At 40.3% G+C, this 27759-nt stretch overlaps 1 protein-coding gene across 31 annotated transcripts in view; it reads left to right on the forward strand.

Moving 5' to 3' along the window:
- The window catches only part of TCF4 (transcription factor 4), a 338871-nt gene that overhangs the window by 162149 nt on the left and 148963 nt on the right, over positions 1-27759 (forward strand). For all 31 annotated transcript variants that reach the window (XR_014556176.1, XR_014556177.1, XR_014556178.1 and 28 more), the window contains one exon: positions 8560-8624. Coding sequence is in view for 28 of the 31 variants with exons in the window: in XM_083702697.1 (XP_083558823.1) it covers positions 8560-8624 (65 nt within the window). In the remaining 3 variants the exon portion in view is untranslated. The remainder of the gene's footprint in view (positions 1-8559; positions 8625-27759) is intronic.

The following is a 27759-nucleotide window of genomic DNA, read 5'->3' on the forward strand; positions in this document are numbered from 1 at the left end:
TGGGGGTGTCTTACTGTTATCATTGTATTAGATGTGGGGAAATAGTGTCCAGGAAGTAATTAATTTTTTTTGTAAAAATTCTGTGCCACATTTCAGAGCACAAAGTTTTTCCAAGGTGGCTTATATGCATATTAAATCATTTTGAAGTAACACTGATTTGCTCAGACTTTCATTGACCCAAAAGACTGGATCCTGTTTTACATGTTTGAGTCTTCTGAATTTCTGCTCCATATGCTTTCGTGTGTTTTTATACTGCTGTTTTGCTGGTTTTAAGTTGTGTTTCAGTTTCAACGTTTGTTTTTAGACTGTAGACCACTTGGGGATTTTAAAATATTAAGCAGTTCATAAAAGATTTTAAATAAATATTATCTAATACATTAAGACTGAAACAACAGCATAAAACTCTTCAGAAAAGCAAGTTAATAGTATCACTTTTTTGTAAATAAATAAATCAGACATTGAACGGTAGCAATTTAAAGTCCATCTTACCATTTTGTTCAAAGGCAGAATAGATTAAAGACTTTTAAGAAAAGAAAACAGGGAAGAAGCCCCCCCCTCCCAAAGGCTCTCATGACAGAGAGTTCCACAGATAAGGGGCCACAATGGAAAAGGTCCTGTCTCTTGTCCACACCATTAGTGAGGCAAGGTCTGCTGTTGCAGATGATATATGTGATTAAACTGATTAAAGACATTGCTAGCCATTGCTACTGCCACAGATAGGTGAGTCAAGGAGAACACCCCATCCTGAGACGTAAACTTGAGCCTAAAGAGAGGTCAACTCCATCCAGTACCAGTGCGGCAAGATGTGCGATTGGTAGTGGCTCTGGCAAGCAATTGGCAGTGGTGGGCAGGCGGGTGAGCGATTGGCGGAAGTGACCTCCCCCCCCCAAAAAAAAAGTTAAGCAACTTAATTACTTAATTTTGGGTTTTTTTAAAAAAGGGGTTGTCTTATACATGGGGCGTCTTATACACAGCAAAATACAGTATATTTGCTTTCATTTCTCCACTATCAGAACTCTACTGGTTGAGTCTTCAGCTGGGCTTCTTCTGTGTGACTAAAGTTGCCCTTTTTCATTTCTTCAATTTCTTCCTTCCTTCCTTCCTTCCTTCCTTCCTTCCTTCCTTCCTTCCTTTCTTTCTCCTTCCTTCCTTCCTTCCTTCCTTCCTTCCTTCCTTCCTTAAATGTTCATTAAAATGTGAAACAGTACTTCCCACTTGCAAACTAGCAACTTTGCTAATGTTGCAGTATCAATTTGATCTTAAAACAGCAGCGGTGGCAGCACAATGACTATTGATTACACAATGACTATCGATTATGCAGGAATAAACCACAACTGAGTAGACTGTTGAGAAGCAATAATTTGGATTAACCAGCTACCAAAATAATGAGCAAGTACTGTGTTACATGCACTTAGGTCAACAGTGTTCTGTGTTGGGTTTAACTTCAGGATTTCTCCAAGTACTATCTGTTTTGAAGGCTGTTTTGTGTGCATGCTAAAATACCCAAGTGGAAACTGGGGCAAAAGCATCTCGGGGGATAAGTCTCCAATCAATGGCATGTTCTTGGACAGTTTTCACTTATTCCACACATGCCAATTTTGCGATGCCTCTGTTTAAACCTGGAGGCCCTCCAGATGCTGAACTACAGTGCCCATCGTCCCTGACTGTTGGCCATGTTGGCTGGGGTTCATAGGACTTGGAGTTAAGTGACATCTGGAGGGCCACACAATAGCCACCCCTTCTTTAAACGAATAGGGTCAACACAGGAATTGGCACAGTCCTGCATGTGGTGTGAGGTGCATTGAATCAGCTTGACACCTGAAAAACTGCCCACCTGGAAGCATCCTTCTGTTAAGTGCAGCTTTAAGGCTTTCATTTCCTTTGTCTTATGGTGGCTCTGTAAAAACTGTACTATCTTCTGTTGTAATAGCACGTTGCACTGGCACTGCAATGTCTCTTTAGAAACAATCAATTTTTATTGCATGTCACTGTATATACTGAAGTCTTTCACTTTGTGAAAACACCAGCATTCTTCAGTGTTTCCCCCTCCCCCAATATCTCTGAAGCACCTGCAATTCTTGTAGCGCCTCTAAAGTTATTCTAATATCCTGTTGACTTGGGATGCTTAATACAATTGTTCAATTCAGATGTCACAAAACCTAATCTCTAAACCAGGCATAGGCAAACTTGGCCCTCCAGATGTTTTGGGATTACAACTCCTATCATCCCTAGCTAACAGGACCAGTGGTTAGGGATGATGGGAATTGTAGTCTCAAAACATCTGGAGGGCTGAGTTTGCCTATGCCTGCTCTAAACAATGGATTGGAGATCATGAGTGCACCATAGATTTGGGAGCTTCTTGCGTGCTGTTTCCATCATCCAGTTTGTATTTAATATGAACCATAATTCACTCTGATGCCTGAATTGGGTAAACTATGGTTAGAGGCAACCAAATCCCACTTCAGATCATGGTTTTACTGCTAATAGCGGTGGTTCCTCAGCAGGGTAGTGGAGGCACAGAGAATCTCCCAGTGGTGTTGTGGGGATGTTGTGGAGTGAAGCAGGAATGATGGAGGAGTTCTAGGCTGCAGGTGGCTGGCCTGCTTGTGTCCCAGTGAGCTCAACACTGCATCTCACTGCCTCCACCTCCTCTGTGAGCCATCACTGGCTAACAGAGTGTGCTGATTGAGATGTAGTGATGAGCTTTGGTTAGAACAAACAAGGAAACAGAGTAGGGAATCTTCATGCAAGAGCAGAGGGGCACCATGTGAATCTGCTGCAGATTCCTATTTCTTAAAACCATGGTTTGGAAATCAGACTTTGGTGATGTCTGAATCAAGCCAGCGTTGGACTGAAATTAAGTTCTGTATCAAACAATTCCTGTGACTCTCTGCAGTGCTGGATTTCTTTTGACAGCCAGCTGCATTTGGTATCAGTAAAACACCAAGCTTTGGGCAACTACTCTATTATTACTGTGTGGTCCAAAAGGACAGTTAGCCTCCCTTGAGATGTGAGCAATACCTACCACACTACATGCTGGTGAATAAGTTTTTAGAGTTGAACATTTAATAATCCTCTCTGGAGGGTCCTTTAGAGCAGTTCTGGGAGGTTTCTGCAATTGCGGGGGTGGGCACTAAGAGAGGGCGAGCCTGCTCATGCAATATTGTGCTGACTGATTGATGTGGAAAAAACCCCAAAGTGCAATATGTACTAAAGGGGGGGGGGAGTATGTACCTTTTTTGTCTATATGATGTGCGATAGAAAAAAGTATGGAAATAATTCAGCTAAGCGTTTTTTTAAAGGCACTTGGGCCATCATGTAGCCAGCTGCATATCTACACACTTATTTTAATTGGAACCCTGTAATTGGTAGTTGCTTTTTAAAATGGGATTGCCAGCCAGGACAAGATTGTCTCACTTTCCAAGCACGAGCCGCCCATGTACACCACCATAGCTACTCAAGTCTATGAGAGACGCTGACGTTAAGCAAAAAAGAAAAAAGGAAAGGGGGGAAAACCTCCCCCACTTCTCTGTTCTACTTCGATGGATTTTCATTTTTCAGTTCCTGGTGATTTTTATTTATAGTGGAACTCAGTGGGGAAAGGCAATGTCTTGCAGTAAAACTAGGAGCTTGGGCCCAGACAAAAGCAGTCCCCCAGCTGAGAAGTTCGCAATCCAAGCACATCAGAAGCTTGTTGACCATCATGGTTTCATCTAAAGCCAAACTGTAGCTGAAAACTCTACATCTGGGATCATTTGCAATTGTATCTGGATTCTGCAGCTTGAGCCCAAGTCTCTGAGAATTTTAAGATGCAAGATCAACATGAACACTGAAGCAAAATCTCTCACAACAATAGCTGCTCCTCCAGTTTCCTCAGCAGACAGAAAGGAGTTGCCCTGTGCCTCATTATTTTCCATGGCAGAGTAAAAACAAGGTGCCCTATCTTTCAGAGCAAAAGAAAAATGTTATGTGTGAGAGTTAGATGACTTGCATTTATTCTTTGCAAGTTGCTTAAATTTTCTACTTAATTCGATTAATTTTTCAAAGAACACCATGGAGAGGCAACTGGCTTCTTCATTGACTGATTGGAAATCCTATACTGCTTCTCTTTTTCTCTGACTCTCTTGCTCTTTATTACAGTACATCTCAAATGCTTGCAAATGCAGTCAATTGAGTTCATTTTAGAGAGCCTTCCTTTTTATTTTTCGGGTGTTTATTGGGTGCACGGGTGTGGATTATGCCTTGGAGAAGAGCCTTGGCAGTTCAAAGCCTGCTTCTCTTTATATGTATTTTGACTGGAGCGTATTTATTTATTTTAAAAGGCATTAGTATTATTGATAATATATTTCCTACCCTGAAGACCACAACTTGCAAAATATATGTGTTATTGCTGCGAGTCAGCCTCTCATTCGAAACCCTGGTTTTGATTATCATGCTACCATCATGTAAAAATAGATCTTTTGTGTTAGCAATTGACGTGGTATGGGTCTTCTTTGGTCAAAGGGAAGGGTAAAAAAAATAAATTAATCAGATATTTGACAAGATTTGTTATTGGCTGAAATTTCAATACTCTACCCTCCCCAGTTCATACAAAAATATATATATTAATGAGTACATTAGATTTTTTTTTTAATTAAAAAAGATGGACAGCAGTACTCCGTGCAGTAAAAGACTTGAGCGATTAATGCTACCCTTATGCCTCTTTTGAGTAGTTGTAGCCATGGGGCTTGGCACTTCCACCATTGTCTTCGTGCCAAAAAATATCCGCAGCGACTGCCGCATTCTAGTACAGGAGGGTTGAGTCGAAAATTCCGCAGTGAATGCGTCGAGTTTCTACATTGCTGTAGACTCTTTCTTTTTAAAACAGATCCCTCCCCAATCCATTTAAAAATAAACAATCGTTTGTACCACCCCAGTTAAGAAATAGACATCCTGGATTGCTGGGTTTCAGCAGCACCTGAGAATGTTGCAATATTGTAAAGTAAGCATAGAAATTCTGGTTGATCTTTCTTTAAAAAAAACAAAAAAACCATGCACACAAATAGTTACTTAAAGAGCCTACTCTAGCATATTATCAACACTCTTTCAAATTTTATTATCTGAAACAAATGTGCCAGTGAATTTTAAGCAGAAAATCAACATAAAAGAGTGCAGCTAATTTTAAATGGACAGGTTTTTTGTTTTTTTTTACAAATGATTTTTTCCCCTTCCACAAAACGAAATGTCATTTACAAAAAAAAGTCTGTTCGTTCCATAATGACAATTGATTGTGAATATATACAAAGACAGAAACACACAGATACCCAAGCACACACTCATCTCCAAAGGGTTTCTTGTAAATTTTGATTATTTTGTTCTTAACTGGGAGGAATCTGGTTGGATTTGAGAGCAAAAATAAAGATGCAATGAAAGTTAAAGGCTTACACTATTAGAATGAAATGTGTTCACTCATGATCTCCAACGCTATCTATTTGGTGGTAAAAGTGGATGCTACAGATGAAATCTTTACAAGGAGCATAATCCTAAAAAAAAAGTCAATCTCCTGCTGGTTGCTATGTCTCTTTGGTACCTCACAGACTTCGACAGAGTCCTGGACGAGTGCCCATTGATGTCATGGAAACACTCAAATTACTGAGAATGATTCATGTCTGTGCTGTTCTCTTATCCTCCCCCACACAAATAGAAGTAGATTTTTAACCCTGACAACTTGTAATTTGCAGTGCGTTTATTTTTGTATCTGGATAAATATTTTTTAACAACTGAAATTAAAACAAGGCAGCCTGTGACTGATCTGATAGTAAGGAGGCGGACAGGTATTCACATGCAGCAAATAGAAATGTTTGCTGGGCTCTTTGTACAATAAGGTTGCGATTGTTGGCTTTATTCCTCTGCCCCTCACCCCAGCGTTAAATTTTATTGCTTCAGTTCACCTAGTAGATTCACCTAGTAATGAAGTTCTCCTTACAGGTGCAATGCTGAGTAAAAGCTACACTGCACCTATTCCTTTCAAAGACCCCTGTCCACCTTGCTCCCTGTTTTGTGTCTTGTTAACTCAGTATTTGAATTGGTCATGGCTACTGCTATATTACTACTATCCTTTGTATTAATTGCACATGGTACTGACTTAAATCATAAACTCAGTTTAAGAAATATTGCTTTCTTGGTCTGTAGACAAATTCATTCTGTAGTGTTGGTTCTGTTTTCTGCCAAGGCACAGATGATTCAAGAACAGGTTACAAGATCTTACTTTTTCTGGCCGTATAATGAGTTCAGTCTATGGAGATATTCTGCTGTAAATGCTCCATTGAAAGTGGCAGACTAAATGGGAGCACAGTTGCGTGTTCATGTAATTCCTATTCCTTTCCAATACTAGAGCCCCCCCCCCTCCCATGAGTGTGCCCTGTATTTCTAAACAGGGTAACTGAATACAAATAATTTCATATGAGCATGTTAACATCTGCAGATGCCATTTTAAGAGCTTGTAGAATAAGCACAACCACAATTTGTCAGTGTGACTTTATTTTATACCATAAAGTCACATAACTTAGGCACTGTTTTTATTGAAGCCTAGCCATATTCAGCAAATATTAAATAGTGCCTTACATGTATTTAATTAAGTGAAGACTAGGTTTTTTGACATGCATTCAACACTTTCTCTGGGAAATGAAGTAGCAGATTCTTAATGTACTTTATTCAATATTTTCAGTGCAAAAAAGTAAGCATTTTCTTTTTCATTGGTTATGATTCTGTGAAATTCAGAATGCGTATTACATTCTCAAATAAAATTCTTTAAACCACAGGCACTTGTGCAAAGGACATGTCTTTGATAGTGATAGTAATTAAATGATTCATTTGCAGGGGTAATGTACTGTACTACGTATAGTCAGTTATTGCGATTTATTATATGCTTGATTGGGAAAACAACCTGAACTCTGCATTACATTAGATCTGTACACCCAAGTGTCATTATTGTTGACCACCCATTGGTAAATCGTACATGAATCAAATGTAGTTGATATCCAATCACATTGTGTTATATGTGGTTCTTGCTGTACTAAGCCATTTAATCTTATCTCTGGTGATCTTGTATGATCCCCGTAATTGCAGATATGCCCTTGCCCACTTTATCTTAATCTATAACTTCCTCGCTATAGGAGTCTTAATCACTTGGGTGGTTTTCATGCCATCTCTTTGATATCAACACCCATATTGTTCTTTGTTTCCCTCGTGGATCAGGGCTATTAGGGTTTCATGTTTTTCACCAGTCAAATCCCACACACCCTACCCCCCCCCAGGTTTTTTAATGTTCACCTTTACATTTGGAAACTCTTTTCTTACTGAAGTAACAAGAACTATTTTTGACTATGTCATGTGCAGTTAGTGTTCTAAAGGAAATCAAAGGAGCATATAAGGGAATCAAATTAGGTACTTAGAGTTGGCACAGAAACCCAGCACTCTATTCAAATCCTTTGCAGTTCTGAGGCAGCTGAAACGCTGGTAGGAAGCGACATTTTTTGATCCAAATTTTTCTTTCCTGAGTGTAACTGCCGAGCTCAGGTCATTCGCTAGGGAATTACACTGAGAAAGAGTGAGAAGAATCAGACTTCTGAAAGGTTTCTTTGCTAAATTCACCATCTGGAGAGCTTCTGATTGATTACCTCTGACCTCACTGGTGACTGCAGTGTAATCAGTGAGAATTATTATGGTCAGGTCATGACACGGTAACCTTCCTGCTGTGTACGTAAAAATAAATTTACTCAGGTTTTAGGGATGGGGTGAAAAGGAAGAGGAAATGAGAGTTGTTTGCTTCTTGAGAGAGGTTGCTGATTTGCTGATCCTGTTTCAGGGCTTTAGGAAACATGAGTGACATTTGGAATGAGAACAGGGCATTTATTTTCTTTTTTTCATCATACCAAATCTTGAAGGTGACTTACAACACAGTCCCCCAAGAACTTCTTTTTCACTAGTCCTGTGGAAATGAATGGCAGTTGCGCAAGAACAGTGTGTCAGTAGGCCTATCTAGTTATGTAGTTATGAAGGGCACCAGAGGCCAAACTAGATAAGACTATGAGCAGTCCATGATGGACTGCCCTTATTTATTTATTTTTGCTTTTGAGTTTAAAGCAACCACGAAGCTTCCTTCCAAATTGTATCTTTGCTATAGCCCTGTAAAGCTTACTCTTTCGCCCACACCACCAGTCTATGCCCCGCCCCAACCCTGTGTCCCATACAATGGAATGTGAAGTAGCCCCTAGACTGAACTCTATGATGAAGGCTTTTAATGAGTAGGAACTCTTCTCCATGTAATAAGACTTCACGTTTGGGCAAATGGAGTATTTTTTATGGAGGGTGGATTGTAGCTCTGAAGTGAAAATGCATAATATGCAGTGATTTTGTTCTATTCCAGGATTATAGAAGTTGAACCTGAAGAAAAGGGATAGACAGTGCAACCCAAAAAATAGTCTGCTATATAGATAAAATAATTATGCAGTATATTATTTATAAAAATGCATATATCAGCTAACACTACTTTCTCTGTTGTTGTTTTTTAAAAAACAGGTAAATCAGAAAGGGGCTCCTATTCATCATATGGGCGAGACTCAAACCTACAGGGTTGCCACCAGGTAAGAGCCAGCCATGATACAGGAAAATGTACAGTCTTACGATTTATCCCAAACATGATTTTTGTGGATTATGCAGTCTCAGTCTTGCTTTCTGAGGACGCCAGATGGTTTGCAAAGGGGTCTTTAACAAAATTTAATTTGTGTTTGAAAATGTAGATGTTAAGATATTTTTCCAGTTCCTTCTGATTATTGTCTGTGGATTTCAATTAGTATCCTCGTATCATGTTGGTAGAGTATTGATCAACCTCCTTCCGTACCGTCTTCAACATGACAATTCCTGACTAATGGCACAACTTAAGGAATTGTAAAGGGAGAGCACCCACGGAGGATGTGTAAAACCCTTGCTTTGGATGGCTATTGCAATAAATTACAGTTTTCATAGAGTCTGTATGATGTTGTGTGAAAACAGGGTTGTATTGAAGGATAAAAATGTCTGAGAAAATATGATTTGTTGTCCCTTTTTGTTTCTGAATTGTTTTTGGCTGGAAGTCAAGGCCAGCAGGCTAACAGCAAAACCGTCTCAAGGGAAGCATGCGCGAGCTAGAAAAATAAGAGTAGTTTAATTAAATAATAAAATGCCAATGTAATACAAAGGTATAGCATGTGTGTGTTTGTGCCTCTGAACACTCCACATTTGCATACTTCTGACTCTCCAGAGAGCGCCTTAGTCTAAAATTGCTATCAATAGCCAAACGTTTAAGCTCCTTTCAAGCCAAGTGATAAAAAAAGATGCTGCAATATAATTTTACCATTCATTTCTCTCTCCGAACCTTTGCTTTCTTTCTTTCTTTCTTTCTTTCTTTCTTTCTTTCTTTCTTTCTTTCTTTCTTTCTTTCTTTCTTCGTGGAGCAGTAGTTGCTCAATTTTGAAAACTACAGAGAGGGATTAATACTCTCTTTTTAATATCCAAACTTTACAGAGTTTTAACTCAGCTAGCCAAAATGCTGTTTCTCTTGTTGAAGGGAGTATGTGTTCCCTCACCCTTTTTATCCTTTTAATATGGTCAAGTCCCTTAGTGATATGGGGGGAACAATGTGGGATTTTGAGGCTGCGGGTTGCTACTCTGTTTAATTAAGCATAGAAAAATATAAACAATTCTAGTAATTAAATAGGATCTTGCCTTGGAAAGCACACACACTAAGTATTAGTGTATCCTTAGAGCTGGTATTCCATTGCCTTCTTGCATCTGTTAGCTTTTTCAAGTTTGGACTTTCCAGCCTACTCAGATAAGCCATCAGTTCTGTCCAGATCTGCTGTAGCCAGAGATTTGTGGAAAGGAGACATGAGAGTGGCTGGGACAAGAACTTAAGGGCTGCATGTGTTATCAAGTGCAATTCACCCCACTTTTTTTCTGGGAGGAATTCCACAGAAAAGTAAATTTACAGCCATTCCAGGGCAACGGAAACATCTTTGGAATGCAGCTGCAAGTGCTAGGAGCAGATAGCTTAGGCAATGAAGAGCTTAGTGCTGTGTCTCTAGTGTAAAGCTTTCAATTCCTGTGGAAGGCCTGTTCCTGTGTATCTGGTTTCTGAGGGTCAAGGCAGAGGCTGTTCTAAGTGAGAGAGGAGGAGGTTGACCACATGCTTCCTTTTTTGCAGGTGGTGGTGGAACAAACTGCAATTTTCAGAGGGGCCCTCTTTGTTGGCTGGGGAAGTAGTCTTATGTGATTTTGGACAGCTTTGTGTGTGTTTCTGTAGCTAATAATAATTTATACTGGTTCCTTATTATACGCAACAAGATTTCCCTGCCGACTTTAGTTAGAGCAAAGTCCCCTTAAGCTGTGAAATTGTCATTCAAGCTGCCTGAGACTTTAGATACTTCGTGGAAAAAGAAAATAGCTTTTCCTTTTGTTTCAAGCAAAAAAAGTAGAAAGAAAGCTGCGCTGGGTGCATTTTTCACATTCAACCTCCTGACTATTCCTATAAGAGTCCTTCGATTCATTTCAAGGCTCTGGCGAATACTTTACTTATTTAAAATTATTCCATGCTCATTATAGGTTAGAGTTTGCTGTAGTGCCACCATCAGTACCGTCACTGATCCTGCATGTTTATTTAGCTGTGTTACAGTTTCTTTGTGTCCAGATACATGATGCTGTTGCAAATCTGTCTAACAATAAATGCCTACGCATAATGCTCAGCAAAAGTAAGTCATCCTGTGAATGAAATACACCTACCTATAGAAAGTAGGTTTGTCTCAAATTTGCTGCCTTGTTTCCTTATCGTTGCCTTGTGAGTTTGAATAAAGCATTGTTTTTTCTCCCCATTTTACCCTCCCCACCCTCTGTCTCTGCCATCTCCTTTAATCACTCCATAGCTCTTTGCTCCCCCCTGCAATGGAAATGGAAAATTAGCATTTCCCAATCTTCATCCATCTCTGCTCACCAACCCTTTTTTATTTGCCCCCCTCCATTATAATAACCTTTTAGCTGACCACTGAAAGTCCTGTCATTTCTCACAGGCCAATACCCAAATTCTTCTGTTGTAAGAAATAAATACTCAGCTGACTAATTCTGTCTTCATCTTAAGAAATTGCTCTATAAATCAGAGGAAACAGATGATGTCCATATCTAACAGCCTTGTTATTCATAACTTTTCCACGATGGTACTGTTTCTTAACGTTCTTGTGTACAGTTGTGTAAAGTCCAGTTGCAGGCAACCCTAATCCTTGAAACAGATGCTTGAGTGCACCTACTTAGTTCTGATTGTCCTCAAAATAAGGAAGTGGCTGGACATTTTTTGACAATGCCGATTTACATTTGAAAGGAACACAGATTCAAACATTCCTGGAAAAAAGCCAGGGGAGGTGGGTGAAGAACAATAATCCAAGAATAGTGATTACCTGCTATGAAACACAGAAAACAAGCTCTTAGCCAAGTAAAATAGCAAGGTCAAGCTCGGTCAACGGTCATGGAGGTAAATGACTGATCCCAACAAAGAAGATGGGCAGAAAAAAACAGCATAGGAATTGAAAGTTCAAGGTTTTGATGTTACCATACGAAGCACTAAATAACTTGGGATCAGGGTTTCTGAGGGATCACCTTAGCCCCTAAATCCTAGCCCCAGTGATAATGATCAACTGGGGGGCCTTTGGGGTTCCACATAAGCTGGAGACTTGCCCTGTAACTGTTAAGACTCGAGCCTTTTGCATAGTGTCTCTTGCATTTTGGAATCTGCTTCCCCTTGAAATTAGATAGGCAACAGCGATCTGTACTTTTTCTCGTATGCTGGACACTTGTTTTGTTTCTACATACCTTCCCAGAAAGACAAGCCTTTTCGCTGATAAGAATTCATTGGGGTTTTGTAAAAAAATAAAATAAAATGAATTCACATTATTGTATTGTTTGCAATATTCAACTGTTTGTTTTTGGTTTTTTGGTTTTTTTTTTGTATTTACTGCTAGCTGAATATTGTAAGAAGCTTTCTGAAGGCTTTTTTATTTTTACGTTTTGCTTTGAAAAGCAGCATATAAGTTCATAAATAAATAAAGTTCTTTCACTCATGCTTGAAAGTGGTTAGCTCAGGGTGACTAGGGCCCCAAGTGCTGATGTATTTTTAGCGGGTTGCAAAAGGCCTATAAAACTTTACTCAAAATGTGGTTATGCAGTTCTACACATCAATAAAATAATGTTTACTTTTGAACAAGAGCAAGAGATGTTTCATACTTTAAGAACATAAGATGAGTCCTGCTGGACCAGGCAAAAGGAATCTTGTTTCCATCCATATTTATTTTATTTATTATTATATACCCCATGTTTGAGACACTTCCTCTACAAAGTAGCTTATAATCACCAATAAAAATAAAGTTCACCTGATAATAAAATATAAACATGCAGATTATACAGTCAACTGCCTGCCACAGGACCACAGGCAGGGCATGAAGCCATTATCCCATTTTTTGTCCCTCAAGTGCTCCACTCCTGAAATGGGGGTTTCATTTCGCTACTGTGACTGATGCTCCATCTGTCCTCCATGGATGTATAATCCCCTCTCAAACATATTCGTGCCATCCACCATCATATGATAGCAAATTACCTAACCCTTTGTTTATTTAGACCTTTATGCCCAGGGAGGATGTTACTTGGTCATTCACCACAACTGAAAAGGCCCTTTCTTGGGGCACCATCCACCAAACCTCTGAAGGTGGGACTTTCTAGAGAAGGACCTCAGAAGATGACCTCAATATGCGGGCAAGTTCTTGTGAACCATATATGGCCTTAATGGTTAGCACTGGAGCTTTGAATTATGCTTAGAAAATATTCAGTACTCAAAATATTTACTGTTAGCCAATAAATAGTTTTTATCATCAATCTTCTGGAGGAAAGGTACTAATGTTGTAACCCTAAAGCCACGTACCTCCATGTGTAGGAGTCTGCCATAAATTATTTAATATTTTTGAACCATTCATTGACAACCTGTCTACCAGGTGAAATGTTTAGGAGAAGCAGAAAGTTCATGGACCGTGCAGGAACTATCAATATATTTATTTTAACATCCTGTTACTAAAATACAGCAAAACTTCATTATAGCAAAATATAGTCAAGAAATAACTATTTTTGCAGAGCGAGAGGCTGCCTGCCATCTTCGATTTGTTGTAAAATGTCCAAGCAGAGATTAAAGGAGGCTTATAAATGGAAAATTCCACAAGACCTGAAAGGTGAATGGAAATTACTCTTATTAGAGCTAAGAAGCCTGACCCTTTATTTGTAGATCTGAGTGCCCAAACAAATATTACCAGATGCTTACAGCAAAAAAACAAAACAAAATAAAAATCCCAAAACAAAAACCAGCTTCTTACGTTATCTTTTTCTACTTGTGTGTGAGTCACTAAAACCATTGCAAGCAAATAAACTCTCTTCTTGCTGAGAGACCACGACGTCAATGCATCAATATCTATTCCACCTCTTTCCCCCATGGCATACAAACTAGGAAGCACCATGCTTTAAGCAACATGAGATGTTCCCTTATTTGTGGTACATGGACAAGCTCACCACTCAATGGTTTGTGTTGATAGTAGCAGGTGGCACTGGATGAGCAGGGATGACACAAGCTGATTACATCAATGGTTTGTGCTGGTCACTGCAAGCTACTGCACAGGCATCTTGCACTCATGCAGTGACCTTGGCAGTATGCATATCAGTGCCTCTCACTCTTAGTCACCACTCAACAGCAGGGATCAAGTACCGTATTTTTTGCACCATAACACTCACTTTTTTCCTCCTAGAAAGTAAGGGGAAATGTCTGTGCGTGTTATAGAGGGAATGCCTATGGGTGGCGGGGGGGGGGGAATCTGCTGCAGTCTGAGCAGAGGATCCATGGTTCCCCTTCCTTCCCTCCTCCGTGGCTTGCTTTGAAACAGCAAAGCGGGAGAAGAGCTGCTGAGTGGGGAGGAGAGAGGGACAGAGAGCCTCCTTCTTTAAAGGAGCAAAGCAGGAAAGGAGAGGAGCCGCTTACATGAGTGTAAGCGGCTCCTGTCCGGTTGGTTCCTTTAAAGCAAGCAGGTTCTCTGTCCCTCTCTCCTCCCCACTCAGCTCGCTACATAGCAGCAAAAATTTTCAGCTTGCTAAGACGGGGATGAGCGGGGAGGAGGGAGAAAAGCAGAGCCTGCTTGCTTTAAAGGAGCAAAGTGGGAGAGGAGAGGAGCCTTCTCCCCTTATACCCCTCTTCTTCATTATTAGCAGCATCCTTCTCCACCCACCCCACGCGCGCTCCTTGTCCCTTGAGTGCTTTTCCTTCCCTCCCCACTTAAAACGTGGTTACAAGATCCACATGGATCCTCAGGATTTTTGCATTGGGCTACTCCAAACTCACTGTCAGATCACATGTCTGTGGCCACAGCATGAACCACAAAACTCATACATCCACTGTTTCGTTTAGAATATTTTTTTCTTGTTTTATTCCTCTAAAAACTACGTGTGTGTTATGGTCGGGTGCATGTTATAGAGCGAAAAATACAGTAGTACACCTTTTCCTTCCATTGTGTACCACCACTGGGCTTTCTCAGTGTTTTGCCTTCAATTTTGTTCAGAACGCATCACCAGCAGTCAAGCAATAACTACCTGTAAAATCATGGAATCGTAGAGTTGGAAGGGACCCTGAGGGTCATCTAGTCTAACCCCCTGCAATACAGGAATCTCAACTAGATCATGCATGGCAGATGGCTGTCCAACCTCTGCTTTAAAAAGTTCAAGGAAGGAGAGCCCAACACCTCTCGTATACTGGGAATGAGGCTGAACATGGAGCAGAAATTAATCCTAATAAGGCTATAGAAATGCAGTATGCTACTTCAGAATATAGGTGGTTGATGACGCTTTATGTAAAACAACAACAAGAACAACAACAAAACACCCTATGCAAATAGAAAATTCAGGGAACAAATGAAAAACTCAGGGAGAAAGATTTCAGCCCCACTTTTTGCCTGCTTTCTGTTTTCAGGGAGATTTTACCATAGGCAGTTTATATTCTGCATTTTCCGTAAATAATTTTGTACTGAAATGATTCACAGGAAATAAGCAGTCTATAATAACAGTACATAATCATTATGGAAGTTATAATATCACTGCAATGTAATACTAGCAATACAACAATTATTTCACCTTACATGCATCAAAAAGTGAACATAAAGCTTCCCGATAAGTCAATTTGGAATATTTATCATAGAGGAACATTTATAAATAGGATCCACATGGTGTTAAAAATGTATTGTTTGGTATTTTAGTTGAACATTCAGATACTACCTGTTAAAACTGCAAATTTATTCTTATAATAGTTACCGTATATACATATTTTGGTTGTTTACTGTATTAACTTCATTTTTTGCAAAATTTAAAAAATGAAAGATTTTACGAGCGTCTTAAATTCAGCTGATGGGTCTTAATGGCCCTGAGAGTGCCACATTCCCCACCCCTGGCCGTTTAGGAAAAGATAGGTCAAAAAGAGATTGGCTGAGATTCAGAAACTTATCTTACTCTTAATGGTTAAGGCTGAAATCATAAATACACTTACCTAGCAGTAAGCTTCATTGAATTTAACAGGGCTTATTTGTAGTAGACGTGGTTCAGATTGTGCCGTTAGTTAGAAAAATTTCCAACTTACACCAAGCTTTTCTGACTTAAAAAACTTTAGTTATCCTAGCCATGTCTTATAATTCTCTAAAAGAGCAGGCAGTTACAATTTCTGGTAGAAAACCTTCACAGTCCCATACAAATTCTGATGCTAAAGGGAACAAGGGAAAGGAAAGCTGTTAGGATGGTAAAGAAAGGACTCAATGGCTCCAACCTTCTTTTCACCCACCCTTGTTGTGAAATTCTTCTTTCTTAGTGAGAGGAGAATACCAGGACTGCAATGGACGTTGTGGCCAGGAAACCACTAATGGAAAATTCTTAACTGTCTTTAGAGATGTTGAAGAAGAACTGGGGAAGTTCCATCATTAAAACTGAAGGGAAGTGCAAGAATCATCTCTCAATGATATCTATGGATATGCCCAAGGAAAGGAAAGGGTCACAGTAAACTATGGTGCAGTTCACATTCCATTGAAGCCAATGATAGAAACCTGACACATTTCAATAGAGTTGCAGTTCACTCGGCAAGAACTTGCTGACCTCAGTTTAATTTAATATTTAATTTAGTTGCAGTTTAATTTAACATTTGAGGAATTAGATAAGGAATTTTGTTGCTTTTAAGTAAAACATGGAGGTTAAACAAATCCAGCTTCTGACTTGATTTCTGGAAAGTATTACCTTCTGGTAAGAGAGAAGATAGGGACGTGGGTGGCGCTGTGGGTTAAACCACAGAGCCTAGGACTTGCCGATCAGAAAGTCGGTGGTTCGAATCCCTGCGATGAGGTGAGCTCCCGTTGCTTGGTCCCTGCTCCTGCCAACCTAGCAGTTTGAAAACACATCAAATTGCAAGTAGATAAATAGGTACCACTCCAGCGAGAAGGTAAACGGCATTTCCGTGTGCTGCTCTGGTTTGCCAGAAGCATCTTAGTCATGCTGGCCCCATGACCCAGAAGCTGTACGCCGGCTCCCTCGGCCAATAAAGTGAGATGAGCGCTGCAACCCCCGAATCGGCCACAACTGGACCTAATGGTCAGGGGTCCCCTTTAAGAGAGAAGGTATTCTAATGTTCAGAAGGAAGTTGGCAGTAGCCTACTTCAACTAGACAGATACTCTGCGTTTCTCCCAAAGCTGCTCTCCTCTAGGAAAAGCAGGTTTGGGGCTTCTGTTTCCTATGTATGTGTGTAACATGTAGACCTCCCTCTAATTTACCGACCCAAAAACGGAATAAGGCTTCTGTCCTGGCAGAAATAATTATGTGAGACTAGTGAAACCACGACTGGTAGCCTTTAAGAGGTATTTGATGAGTTGTGTAGGTTTCATTTATTTTTAAAACTAATTTATTATCTGCCTGTCACAAAACAAATTCCCAGGGCAGCCGATATCACAATTAATCCATAAAATAAAATGTACAGTATATGGATCAGAAATAAATTAAACAGAAATCAATAAATAATATATTGTTAAGTCAAATAAGATATTGTTATGTCAAACAATTAATAGCTTCTGGCAAATCCCGTTAGTGTACCAAAGTGATTTTTGCTTTATTGAAAATTGTATATTGCATTTAAATATTCTAAAGAGCTAGCGGTGGTTTCCCTCGTTCTTTCCTGTCCCACATTTCTGTCCTTACAACACCCCTGTGAGGACTGTTAGGGTGAGGTACAGTGGCTGGCCACACATTGCACACTGATTTTCATAGTTGCTGGGGATTTTAACTCGTGTCTCTTGAATCAGATCACTGGTAGGTCATTTATTTTATTTTATTTTACCCACATCCCACCCTGCTGCACACATGCTTACTGTTGGATGTAGATGAGTGCTGTGATCATCAGCCTTTGCAAACTCTTGCTTTGCACCACATCATTAAAATTAATAGCAATCAGCTGACAAATATTCCCCCCCCCTCTCTCTCTCTCACACACACACACACACACAATTTCACACTATCTGTCTCTTAATTTGTACTTTATTCATGAACATCAGGGCCTGGAATCTTTCCTGCTTTATTGGTATTGTATACAATAAGTTATTAAATTTCATCTCTGTAATACACCTGCAGTAAAATAACAAAACATTACTGCACTTAAGGAACGTGTGTGTGTGTTGCAATGTTTCACCCCCCTCTTCCAAACAGCTGCTTACAGATTTCAAGATCGGTTGTATATATTCCCTAGAGCCCACCTCTAATAATCGAGACACATCTGCCATTGCAGTGTTATAGGCATATGTGGTTTTATTGAAAGCTATACCTATCTATAAAAAAATTAAATAACTACTACCTCAATTAAATTGGCAAGCTACCTTTTGTGAAGATCATATTGCAGACCTCTTGAGACGCAAGAGTTCATTTTACTCTTCTGTTACAAATCACTAAGTATGTTTTTTGATTAGTCAAATAAGTAGATTTCTTCTTGCTCTCGTGGCAAGTTATCTCTGCCTATTATCAAATCTCCTTCCTGCTCTCTGCACATAAAAACACATAAATGTTGTATTGAGATAGCATTAAATCAAATAAAAGCAAGGAATTCAGAAGATAAATTCCTTTCTCTTATATCTCTTTGGTCCCTTCACTCCTCCCCTTTACATTGTTTCGGGACAGAATATATTTTAGGAGTGTTAGATGGTATGGTGAATGAGACAGTGCAGCTGATCCAATGAGCAAGTTGGGAGTGGTAGAACATATTGCCTGTAAATGAAAACTACCAATGCTGCTATATATGGAAGCACTTTCTGCTCATACATGATGGGGTTGAGCATTGTGGCTGGTCAATGTAGTGCCCTCCAGATGTTGCTGGGGGGAAATTCCTGTCATTCATGATTGGGCTGATGGCAGTGGGAGTCCAGCAATGTTGGTTACCCCTGGTCTATGAAATATTGCCTTCTACGAACCATCCTGTGTGTGCAATTTTTATGCATTTATACATTATTTAATATATAATATAGTCTTTTACTAAATGTTTGAAGCTGTACTCAGTAATACTATACAATTGATATGGAGTCATATAATGCCGCCCAGATGCTTTGAGATCTTCCAGAGAAGCTGCTCAGTGTTCCATCTGGTCTCCACTTGGAGCAGGGTCTTCTCAGAAGTCAGCCCACCTCTCATTGGAGGTATACTCAGCTCCATATTGGCTGCTTTCTAGAAACAGATAAAAAGTAATTGCAGGAAGAGGCTGAAATTGGAGGAATTAGAGGAAGCTGCTGTCCAAAATAGGATGCTCAAGCGAACCCCTGATCCATTATAGGACACAGAGGGCCTCATTATGCAGCTCATTAAATTCCTTCTTCCTAGGCTTCTGGGATGTACAGGAATCCAAGCAAGAGCTGTAGAGACTAAGAATGCATAAGCACCGCAAATTTAGATCTCTGGCTTCTGTGGGTGGCTGTTGGGGCACTCAAAGATACTTGAGTCTCACCAGGTCCCCACACTTGGCCTCATTTGTGAAATGATAGGAGCTGCTTTCCTGTGGTGTGAATCCATGTCACTGAGGAGTGCATCTGAACATCCTTCCAACCATGTGGGAGAAGCCCATCACATGGGTCTTCCAAGCCCAGTCAACACCCTGGTCCTCACTCTCCCTTATGCTGCACTCCTTCAGGCAATAGAGGATATTCTAAAATCATCTCCAGTTTGGATTCCCAAGCCTACTGCAAGGATATCCTTTGTTGATGTTCTTCACCACACTCCTGTGGCTCATGCCAAAGGCACATGTTTTGGCTACAGCTGTCTGTGTTAGAGTGGCATGCGTCTCCAGCAAGCCATTTGAGACCCTCCGGTGAACAATAAAGCTCCACAGCTGCTGCACCATTTCATGGCAAGTAAAATTTACTCCCATCAAGACTTGGTGGTGGTGTCTCACTTGTAGCACAGTCTGGATCTTCAGTTGTTTACAATGGATACATGCTGTTAGGTTTTTGTTACTTGCTCAAATTGTGGTTACTTCATTCAGTCAGTAGGTTCAGATTCTAAACTTTGATTGCACGTAAAGGCAAATATTTTCATTCATACACACACACACACACACACACATATATGATTTTGTTGATGCAAGATGCCATGAGTGCCACAGTCTGAAGCAAAAACTGGGATACTTTTAGTAATAAATAAATAAATTGAAATGAAATTAATTTAATAATAAATAGCATTACATATTATTTGATAATAAATAAAAATAAGTCATCTTATGTTAACCTTTGCCGTACAAAGCTTGTACACATTTTGCATTGGCATATTTTTTTAAGACAGTGTTGAAATGTAGGAGACTTCATTTTTTTAACAGCTCAGAACCAAAATACATAAATAGAAAAAGCAAGACACAAATTGGTCAAAGAATGAAGCAGCTAAAGTTATAGACTATTACTCAGAGTCCTTTTGGCCATGCTGAGTCCTGCACAGGTTCACAGACAGAGTCCTGACTGGAATGCTGTGACTGTATTGTTATTCCCATCTTTGACACCACTTTTTATGAAGGCGTTCCTGGTTGTGTGAATGGTTCAGCATATAGGTGCAAATCAAGTTGAAGTTGAACAGGCTGCATTCCTGTATAGGCATGCTAGTGTGATGTTTATTTCTCTAATTTCCTGGTAAAAACGTCCAAAGAGGTAAAATCAAGATTAATAAGTGCCCTGTCCTAGACTGTACTAGGTTTTCTTTTATTTTTTTCCTGGATGCTGTTGACTCCAGATTATACACTAATTACACCGAAGTACAGGTTTAAATTGATGCAGACTGTGACCCTGTGTGCATTTAACTTGGAAACAAGCCCAACTGAACTCTGTGGGCCTTGTTTCTGAGTAAACATGCATAGGATCAGGGCTGTGGATCATACTGACTTGAGGGTTAGGCATCAGACCAACACTTGCTGAATTGATTGAAATAAGTGCTGTTTTATATGCAATATAATTATAATTAGCTGGTGTGGGACAACTCACCTGGAAGTGTGTCAAAGAGGTCCTTGCCTCCTTTGTCACTGCTGCGGAAGTATAACAATGAAATTCAATGCTAAGAGGAACACGGGTATTCTGGAAAAAATGTGACCCTCTGAATCGAAAAGAAACACTACCTTAGTAATATCCTGGTCACTGAAAATAAACACAGCTGCTTCTAATGTCCAAGAATAGCATTCCCCCCTGCTGAGCCACATTCTCCAGTTGTTCAGAAGCTTAACCTGTAATTCTCTTTGTGGCATCCTGAGTGTAGAACTTGAAATTAAAAAAGGGGGGAAAGAAAAGGACAGAAATAATGGCTGCACTGAAGCCTACTAAATGGGCTTTATTGCATGTACAGCTGTGGGCTACATTGCAGCAGAAAGTTAGTGGATCTTTCCTGATAATGTTACTGATTTATCAATTTGCATTGACTACCATGCAGGCAAGAATAATGGTGGCTCAGTGATAGGACATCTTCTTTGCGTGCAAAAGGTTCCAGCTTCCACCTCCAGAATCTCCAGGTAGAGTTGACCTAAAATCATGAAGAACTGTTGCCCGAAACTGAGCTAGATGGACCAATGGCTAAGCATAAGGCAACTTTCTATTTTCCTTTATCCCTAAACCCAAGCCTCAATGCTGCAGTAATAACAGACACAATATGGAATAAGCTCTCTTAAGAGGAGTATATGTATGTATAGCATCCCATTAGAGAGGCGGATAAGGTTCAAGGAAGCCAGCATGTTGCATCTAGAAAGTGTAATTTCTTCAAACGAGAGTGCTATCCAGCGTTGTCTCCTCTGCTGATGGAAGGCATCAGTCAGCAGAAAGGGGAGGGAGGCAGTTTTCAGAGATGTACCCTTCCCACTGCAGTCTCCCATCCCTCCCTTAGGTAGAGGATAGAAAGGCTTTTGGAGAAGGTATCCCCCTCTTATTCCCTCTCCTTAAATCTTCTCCAGATGTTTGGGAGACCCTGCTAAATAGATTCAAGCGGTGCATTGGGGGAAGAGGAATCGCCAAATATTGTTTCTGTCTGCATGCCTCTGATGGATATCTTCCATCAATGGAGAGAGCACCGTCGGATACCACCTAAAACCATTGCCTTTGGCCTCTACAGAATCAGTAAACAAAATATCCAGTTGAGTATCTTTTGTAGCTGGCTGACTGACTGAACCCCAAAAGTGCTCACTAATAGTTCCTCATCATGCTGGGGGAAAGCAACAAGTGGGGTGCCACAGTGTTCTGTCCTAGGCCTGTTGTTCAACGTCTTTATAAACAACTTGGATGAGGGGATTTTGAGGGGTGCTCATCTAACTTGCAGATGACACCAAACTGTGGTAGGATTTGGAGGGTAGGACCCTAACCAATAGTTTCAAGTAACAAGAAGATCCCAACTGAACATCAGGAGAAAGCTTTCTGGTGGGAAGAGCCGTTCAACAGTGAAACAGTCTCCCTTGGAAGGTGGTGGTCTCCAAGGGGAGGTTTTAAAGCAGAGGTTGGATGACCACCTGTCATGGATATTTTAGTTGAGATTCCTGCCTTGCAGGGGTTTGGACTAGATGACCCTGGGCAAAATATTTTCTTTTTGGGGGGTGGAGTTAAAGGTTGCTGTTATTGTTAATATTGAACAGTCCCTCAGTGCTTTTAAGGAGGCGGGGGAGAAATGTCAGTGTGGATTCATCATGCCAACAGTGGAAAGCTCCAGGTCTCAGATGCCTTCCTCCGTTTAGCTTATACTTTTTTCCTTATCTCCTAATACCTCTGAGCTCTTAGTATTTAATAATAATAGTAAATAATAACAAAGAGAGAAGGGCACATTATTGTTCTTTTCAGCTTATGATGAAGTGTCTGTCTACCAGACACAGGATTCATCTTGGTATGTTTAGTAGCAGTGGAGAAGTTAATATTTTTATTTTGTTTTGAAGTTAATGATGGAATGTAACCATCTGTCTGCATTTTTATTGGAGATTTTTTATATAAAAAAACTGTTTTCTTTCTGTAATAAAAGAAGTAGCTTGGCTCTGGAAGGGTTTGCATTTTGATATAATAGGAAAGCTGATCTTATCAAATGCAGAGGCTGAGGTTGAAATGTGGATAGCTCCCATCTATTTGCTTTTCAAATCCATCTAGGGGAGAATAGTCCAGATAATGTCTAATAAAATGAATGTATCTCTTCAATATAATACATGTGGGCATTTTTGCTTCTTCTTTTTTAAAAGAAGCATACTACTGGAACATATGGGGTTAGATTTACAACCCATGCATTAACAAACCCAACACAATGGCAAAAACCTAGATACAAGGTGTTGTCAGCATAACTGTACCAAGGTGACCAATTTTTCTCTGCAAAAGAGATTTAAAAAACAAGCCCGTAAATTTTCTTTTAATGGACTTAAACCTTAGTGGTGACAGATAATAAGCTTAGATACTATAAGTGATTTTGCAGATAATTTTTCAGTGAGATTATTATCCACATAACCAGTATGACTCTCTTGCACCCATTTGCCTCCTCTCGCCCACTGCTTCTGGCTGCTTGCCCTCCCTGCTTTCTGTCCATCCTTCTCTTCCTCTTTCAGGCAAGAACCCTCTGAAAGTCAGGAGGAGGGGAAGTGCCACTTCCTTAGTTCTGAAATGTTGTTCACCATCTGGGAAGAGCACGGGTCATGTTAGATTCAAAGCACTGGGGCAGAAACTTACAATGGCCCTTTTAACGATGGTGGTGGTGAGAACAGAAAGGCCAGTTTTCATTAACTACACATTAAATATATATGTTTTATTGGATTTATCCTGCAGATATTTCCACAAAGTGGGGGTTTCAGAGTGGATTGCATTATAGCAATCAATCTATGTTCAACTCTTTCCTGGTACATGTTGGCTGGTACATGCATGATCATCCTGTGCTCATTCATACATTCCTGTTCACTTAAATGTAGAAGACAGCTCTACGTCTCCCATTGTGAGATTTTTTCCAAATATAAATACCAGCTTCAGGACCACAGGAGGGGGGAAAGGGTTAAATGCCCCTCCCTGCCTGCTGCAATCAGACTAATTGTCATCTGCCTAGCTGGTATTGCTGTTTGCATTAAAAGCAATGACAATAACAACTTTTCATTAAGTGCAATGTCTAGTTCGGTGCTCTGACTCCCACATTTAAGCATTTTGAGATGGGCAGGTTGGGGTGTGTGTGGAGTCAGCAGCGCCTTTTTTATACCAGCAAAAATACTTGAATATGTACTATGAATACTTAGTTGAAAGAATGTTGATGTGATGAAATTTCCTCAATATATCACCTGTATTGAGATACTGTCATATTTATTTTAATTGGCTCATTAATCAGTTAATAGCAAAACAGTTAATCAATTAAAAACACCTCTAATAACCCACAGCCCTAAATATTATGAACTAAAAGGGCCAGCAATTAATTGTACTTTACATTTGCAAATAACCCTACATGTCAGCGATGGCATTAAGAGTTTTTAAATAGTTTGTGCAAGTGGTACTCTGGGAGAAAAGTGTTTCAGCGTCGGTTGTTTCTGTTGAGGGTTCAAACCACTTCATTCCACCCTCCTATGCTAGCTTTTCCCTTTTTCTCCAGCGGTCATTCCAAGTTCTGTGCCTGTTGTCATGCGGCTGTGGTTGTGCTCAGCACCTTTTACATTGAAATTTTTGATTTCTCCATTGATTTCCATGGGTAGTTTTCACTTTCATCTTTGGATGCATTTTAAAATAGATTTTCAGTATTCACCAGGAATTCTTCTATTCAGGCAACATAATGGTTTTTCCTATACTTTATATATCTATGTGTCTCATCCACAATGTGGTTTCCGGGGGGGGGGGGGAGATAGCTGCCCATCTTTTGCCAAAGTAGTAGATAAGAAGTTAAGAAGAGCTTGCTCAGTCAGGCCAGTGGCCCACCTAGTACTGAATCCTGTTCTCATCGTGACCAACCAACTAATGAGCAGAGGCATCTGACAGTGAGAATTATTAAGGTCTTAGGTAAAGGTAAAGGGACCCCTGACCATTAGGTCCAGTCATGGCCGACTCTGGGGTTGCGGCGCTCATCTCACTTTACTGGTTGAGGGAGACGGTGTACAACTTCCGGGTCATGTGGCCAGCATGACTAAGCCACTTCTGGCGAACCAGAGCAGCGCACGGAAACACCGTTTACCTTCCCGCTGGAGCAGTACCTATTTATCTACTTGCACTTTGACGTGCTTTCGAACTGCTAGGTTGGCAGGAGCAGGGACCGAGCAATGGGAGCTCACCCCGTTGCGGGGATTTGAACTGCCGACCTTCTGATCGGCAAGTCCTAGGCTTTGTGGTTTAACCCACAGCGCCACCCGTGCTTATTAAGGTCTTAGCTTATTAAGGTCTTAGCTAGGTGCAATTGATCTCGTGCATCTTGCAAAGTTTGTGGAGATATTGGTATTTCAATAGCATGCATATACAAAGCCACTTCAGTAGTTTCTAATTACTTTTCTAATGTCAGATCACAAAGCAATCACATGAAGTAGTGATTGTTAGAAGGAAAGTGAGATCATACCTCGATTGATTGAGACGCAAGAACTATATCTGGAGGTAGACCCTTTTGGAAACCCCACAGAACATTCATAACTAATTTTCATCTGGGAAGCACATGAATAGAATCAGGTTCCATAGGGCACATGGTGCAAAGAGGGGCCCAATTGACCAACACCAGGCTGTACGTGGGAGCCAGATGATTGACTATATGTCCCTTCAAGGATAGGATTCAGTATTTGCATATCCAGAATGAAGTTCCAGTTACAGATAGGTAGCCGTGTTGGTCTGCCATAGTCAAAACAAAAAAAATTCCTTCCAGTAGCACCTTAAAGACCAACTAAGTTAGTTCTTGGTATGAGCTTTCATGTGCATGCACACTTCTTCAGATACCTATCTGAAGAAGTGTGTATGCACACGAAAGCTCATACCAAGAACTAACTTAGTTGGTCTTTAAGGTGCTACTGGAAGGAATTTTTTTTTGTTTTTCAGAATGAAGTTATCAGCATTTACACCTGAGAAGAGGCTTTTCGAACTGGTAAGGGGAAACAAAATTGAGATCTCTTCACAATGAAGCTAGTGAGATTCCGAGAATAGCAAAGATTCAATTGGCATCAATATAAGAGTGGAATATGCAGCAGGAGAACTGAACTACGAGAATGGAGACTGTGTCCCCGTGGTGTTCAAACAAATCATGTAGAAAGCTTCAGAAATCTGGTTCTAGATCATCGTGCAAGCACAGAAAACTGCTAAGTGTGCACCATACCCATCGTCAGTTATCTGGAAGCAAACCACACAGATGTTCTTGCAACAAACAAGTCTTTATTCTAGCCTCTGTGCCTCTGAGATTTATTCAGCTAATTGGGGACTATAGAATGTGTGGTCATCCTAGTGGGCACATTTTGGCCAATGTAGCCCTAGTCTACTACAGCAGTTATTGGTTGTTGTCACCAAGGTCTTCTATTCTGGTGCACTCATACAACAACACACTCCAGCTAACAACAACGACACTGAGCAGAAAGACACAAATGATGTAAGTTTCTCTTAGGAGGGTCTTGGACACCAATTGTTTTTAAGTGTCGGGATTCAAAAAACAGAATGTGTAACAGTGATTGCAAGACAAGGTTCATTTTCCAGAGTGCCAATGAAGGATTCTGTTTGGACAAAGTGTAAATTTACAGAGACTATGGGTTTCCATCAAATAGGCCTGTAATCAGCAAAAGCAAGCTGATTTGCGGAGCGCAATCAAGTTTGGTACATCACACCCAACATTTCTCAAGGGAGTGATGCTGAGGAGCCCATGGAGCTCAAGGGAGTGATGCTGAGGAGCTAATTACTTGTGGAACCACTCCTCAAGCCTCTAGCTAGGACTTAGGTTCACAAAAGAGCTTATGTTTAGAGCACAGTTCTTAGTAGTTGCCACATCGGCCCTATGGAGGTCTGTGTCAGAGATGCTCTCAGTGAATAATGAAATGAAGGATGGCATGGATCCATCCTTTAGATAGAAAATAAGTTCCTTGTTCCACTGATCGTCTTTCCCCCCCTAGTTTGCAACACTAGAAAGAGAAATTGGCACAAAACAGATTTTAAGAGGGGGAGAAACCAGATTTTGTGTGTGTGTGCGTGTGCAGGATATAGTTGGGAGATATAAATATATATGACAACAATGCTGTGTGGATGCTACAACAATAAATAATGTAAGGAGACCATTAGCATAACCTAATGGCTGAATGGATTGAAATGGCCGCCCAGTTCTCTAAATTATTGTTTTTGAGTGGTGATTTGGTACCATTTCAGGAGCTGCGATTCAGCCACCAAAAACAGCTTGGGGGGGTTGTTTTTCTTTTTACCATTTAAAAGCTGTCTCCAGGGATTTTATGGGAAGGATGTTAGGTAACGAGCAATAGGTGAATGTTAAGAGTGCATGTTTTACATGCAGATTGTCCCAGATTCAGTCCCCAACATATCCAGGTAGGGCAGGTTAAGTCCATGCTTGAAACACGAGGTACTACTTCCGGGTTAGCGAAGTCTGTAACCCGAAGTGTTTGTAAGCCAAGGTACTGCTGTAATCAGAAGCATTTAAGAAGAAAATAATATCACTACTAAAGAAGTTGCACACATTGGTCCCAGATGTTCCGACCAAAGGTCCAAAGTTGAACAGAAAATAATCAGCCATTTTTGCCACAGAGCCTTTTAAATCTCCATGCAACACCAGACTCATTTTCTGCAGTAGCTGTTAGAAGACAGATCAGTAGGGAAGGTATAAGGAACAAATCAGGATCCTTTTTCCATGGCATTTTGATCATCAGTCTTTATGCAAAGGAAATTCCTTTGATATATAATATCCCTGTAACATGGGATATTTATTTCTCCCTCAACCTAGGAATGGGATAAAGCATTGATTAGTGAAAATTGGTTACTTCACAGTTGCGGTGGGTCTTTGAAGTGGCAGATTTGCATCTTAGCCTCGGGGATGGGATGAACGATAAGTCTAAATAAATAAATAGCTAACAGCACAATATTGTACATGTTTACTCAGAAGCAAGTCTCTCTGAATTCAGTAGAGCTTACTTCCAGGTAAATGGCAGTCGGATTACAGGCTAAATGGTCTCTTTATAGCAGCATCTTGAACAA

The sequence above is a fragment of the Podarcis gaigeae genome (genome assembly GCF_964106915.1).
Source record: "Podarcis gaigeae genome assembly, chromosome: 11".
In the NCBI taxonomy this organism is placed as follows: domain Eukaryota; kingdom Metazoa; phylum Chordata; class Lepidosauria; order Squamata; family Lacertidae; genus Podarcis; species Podarcis gaigeae.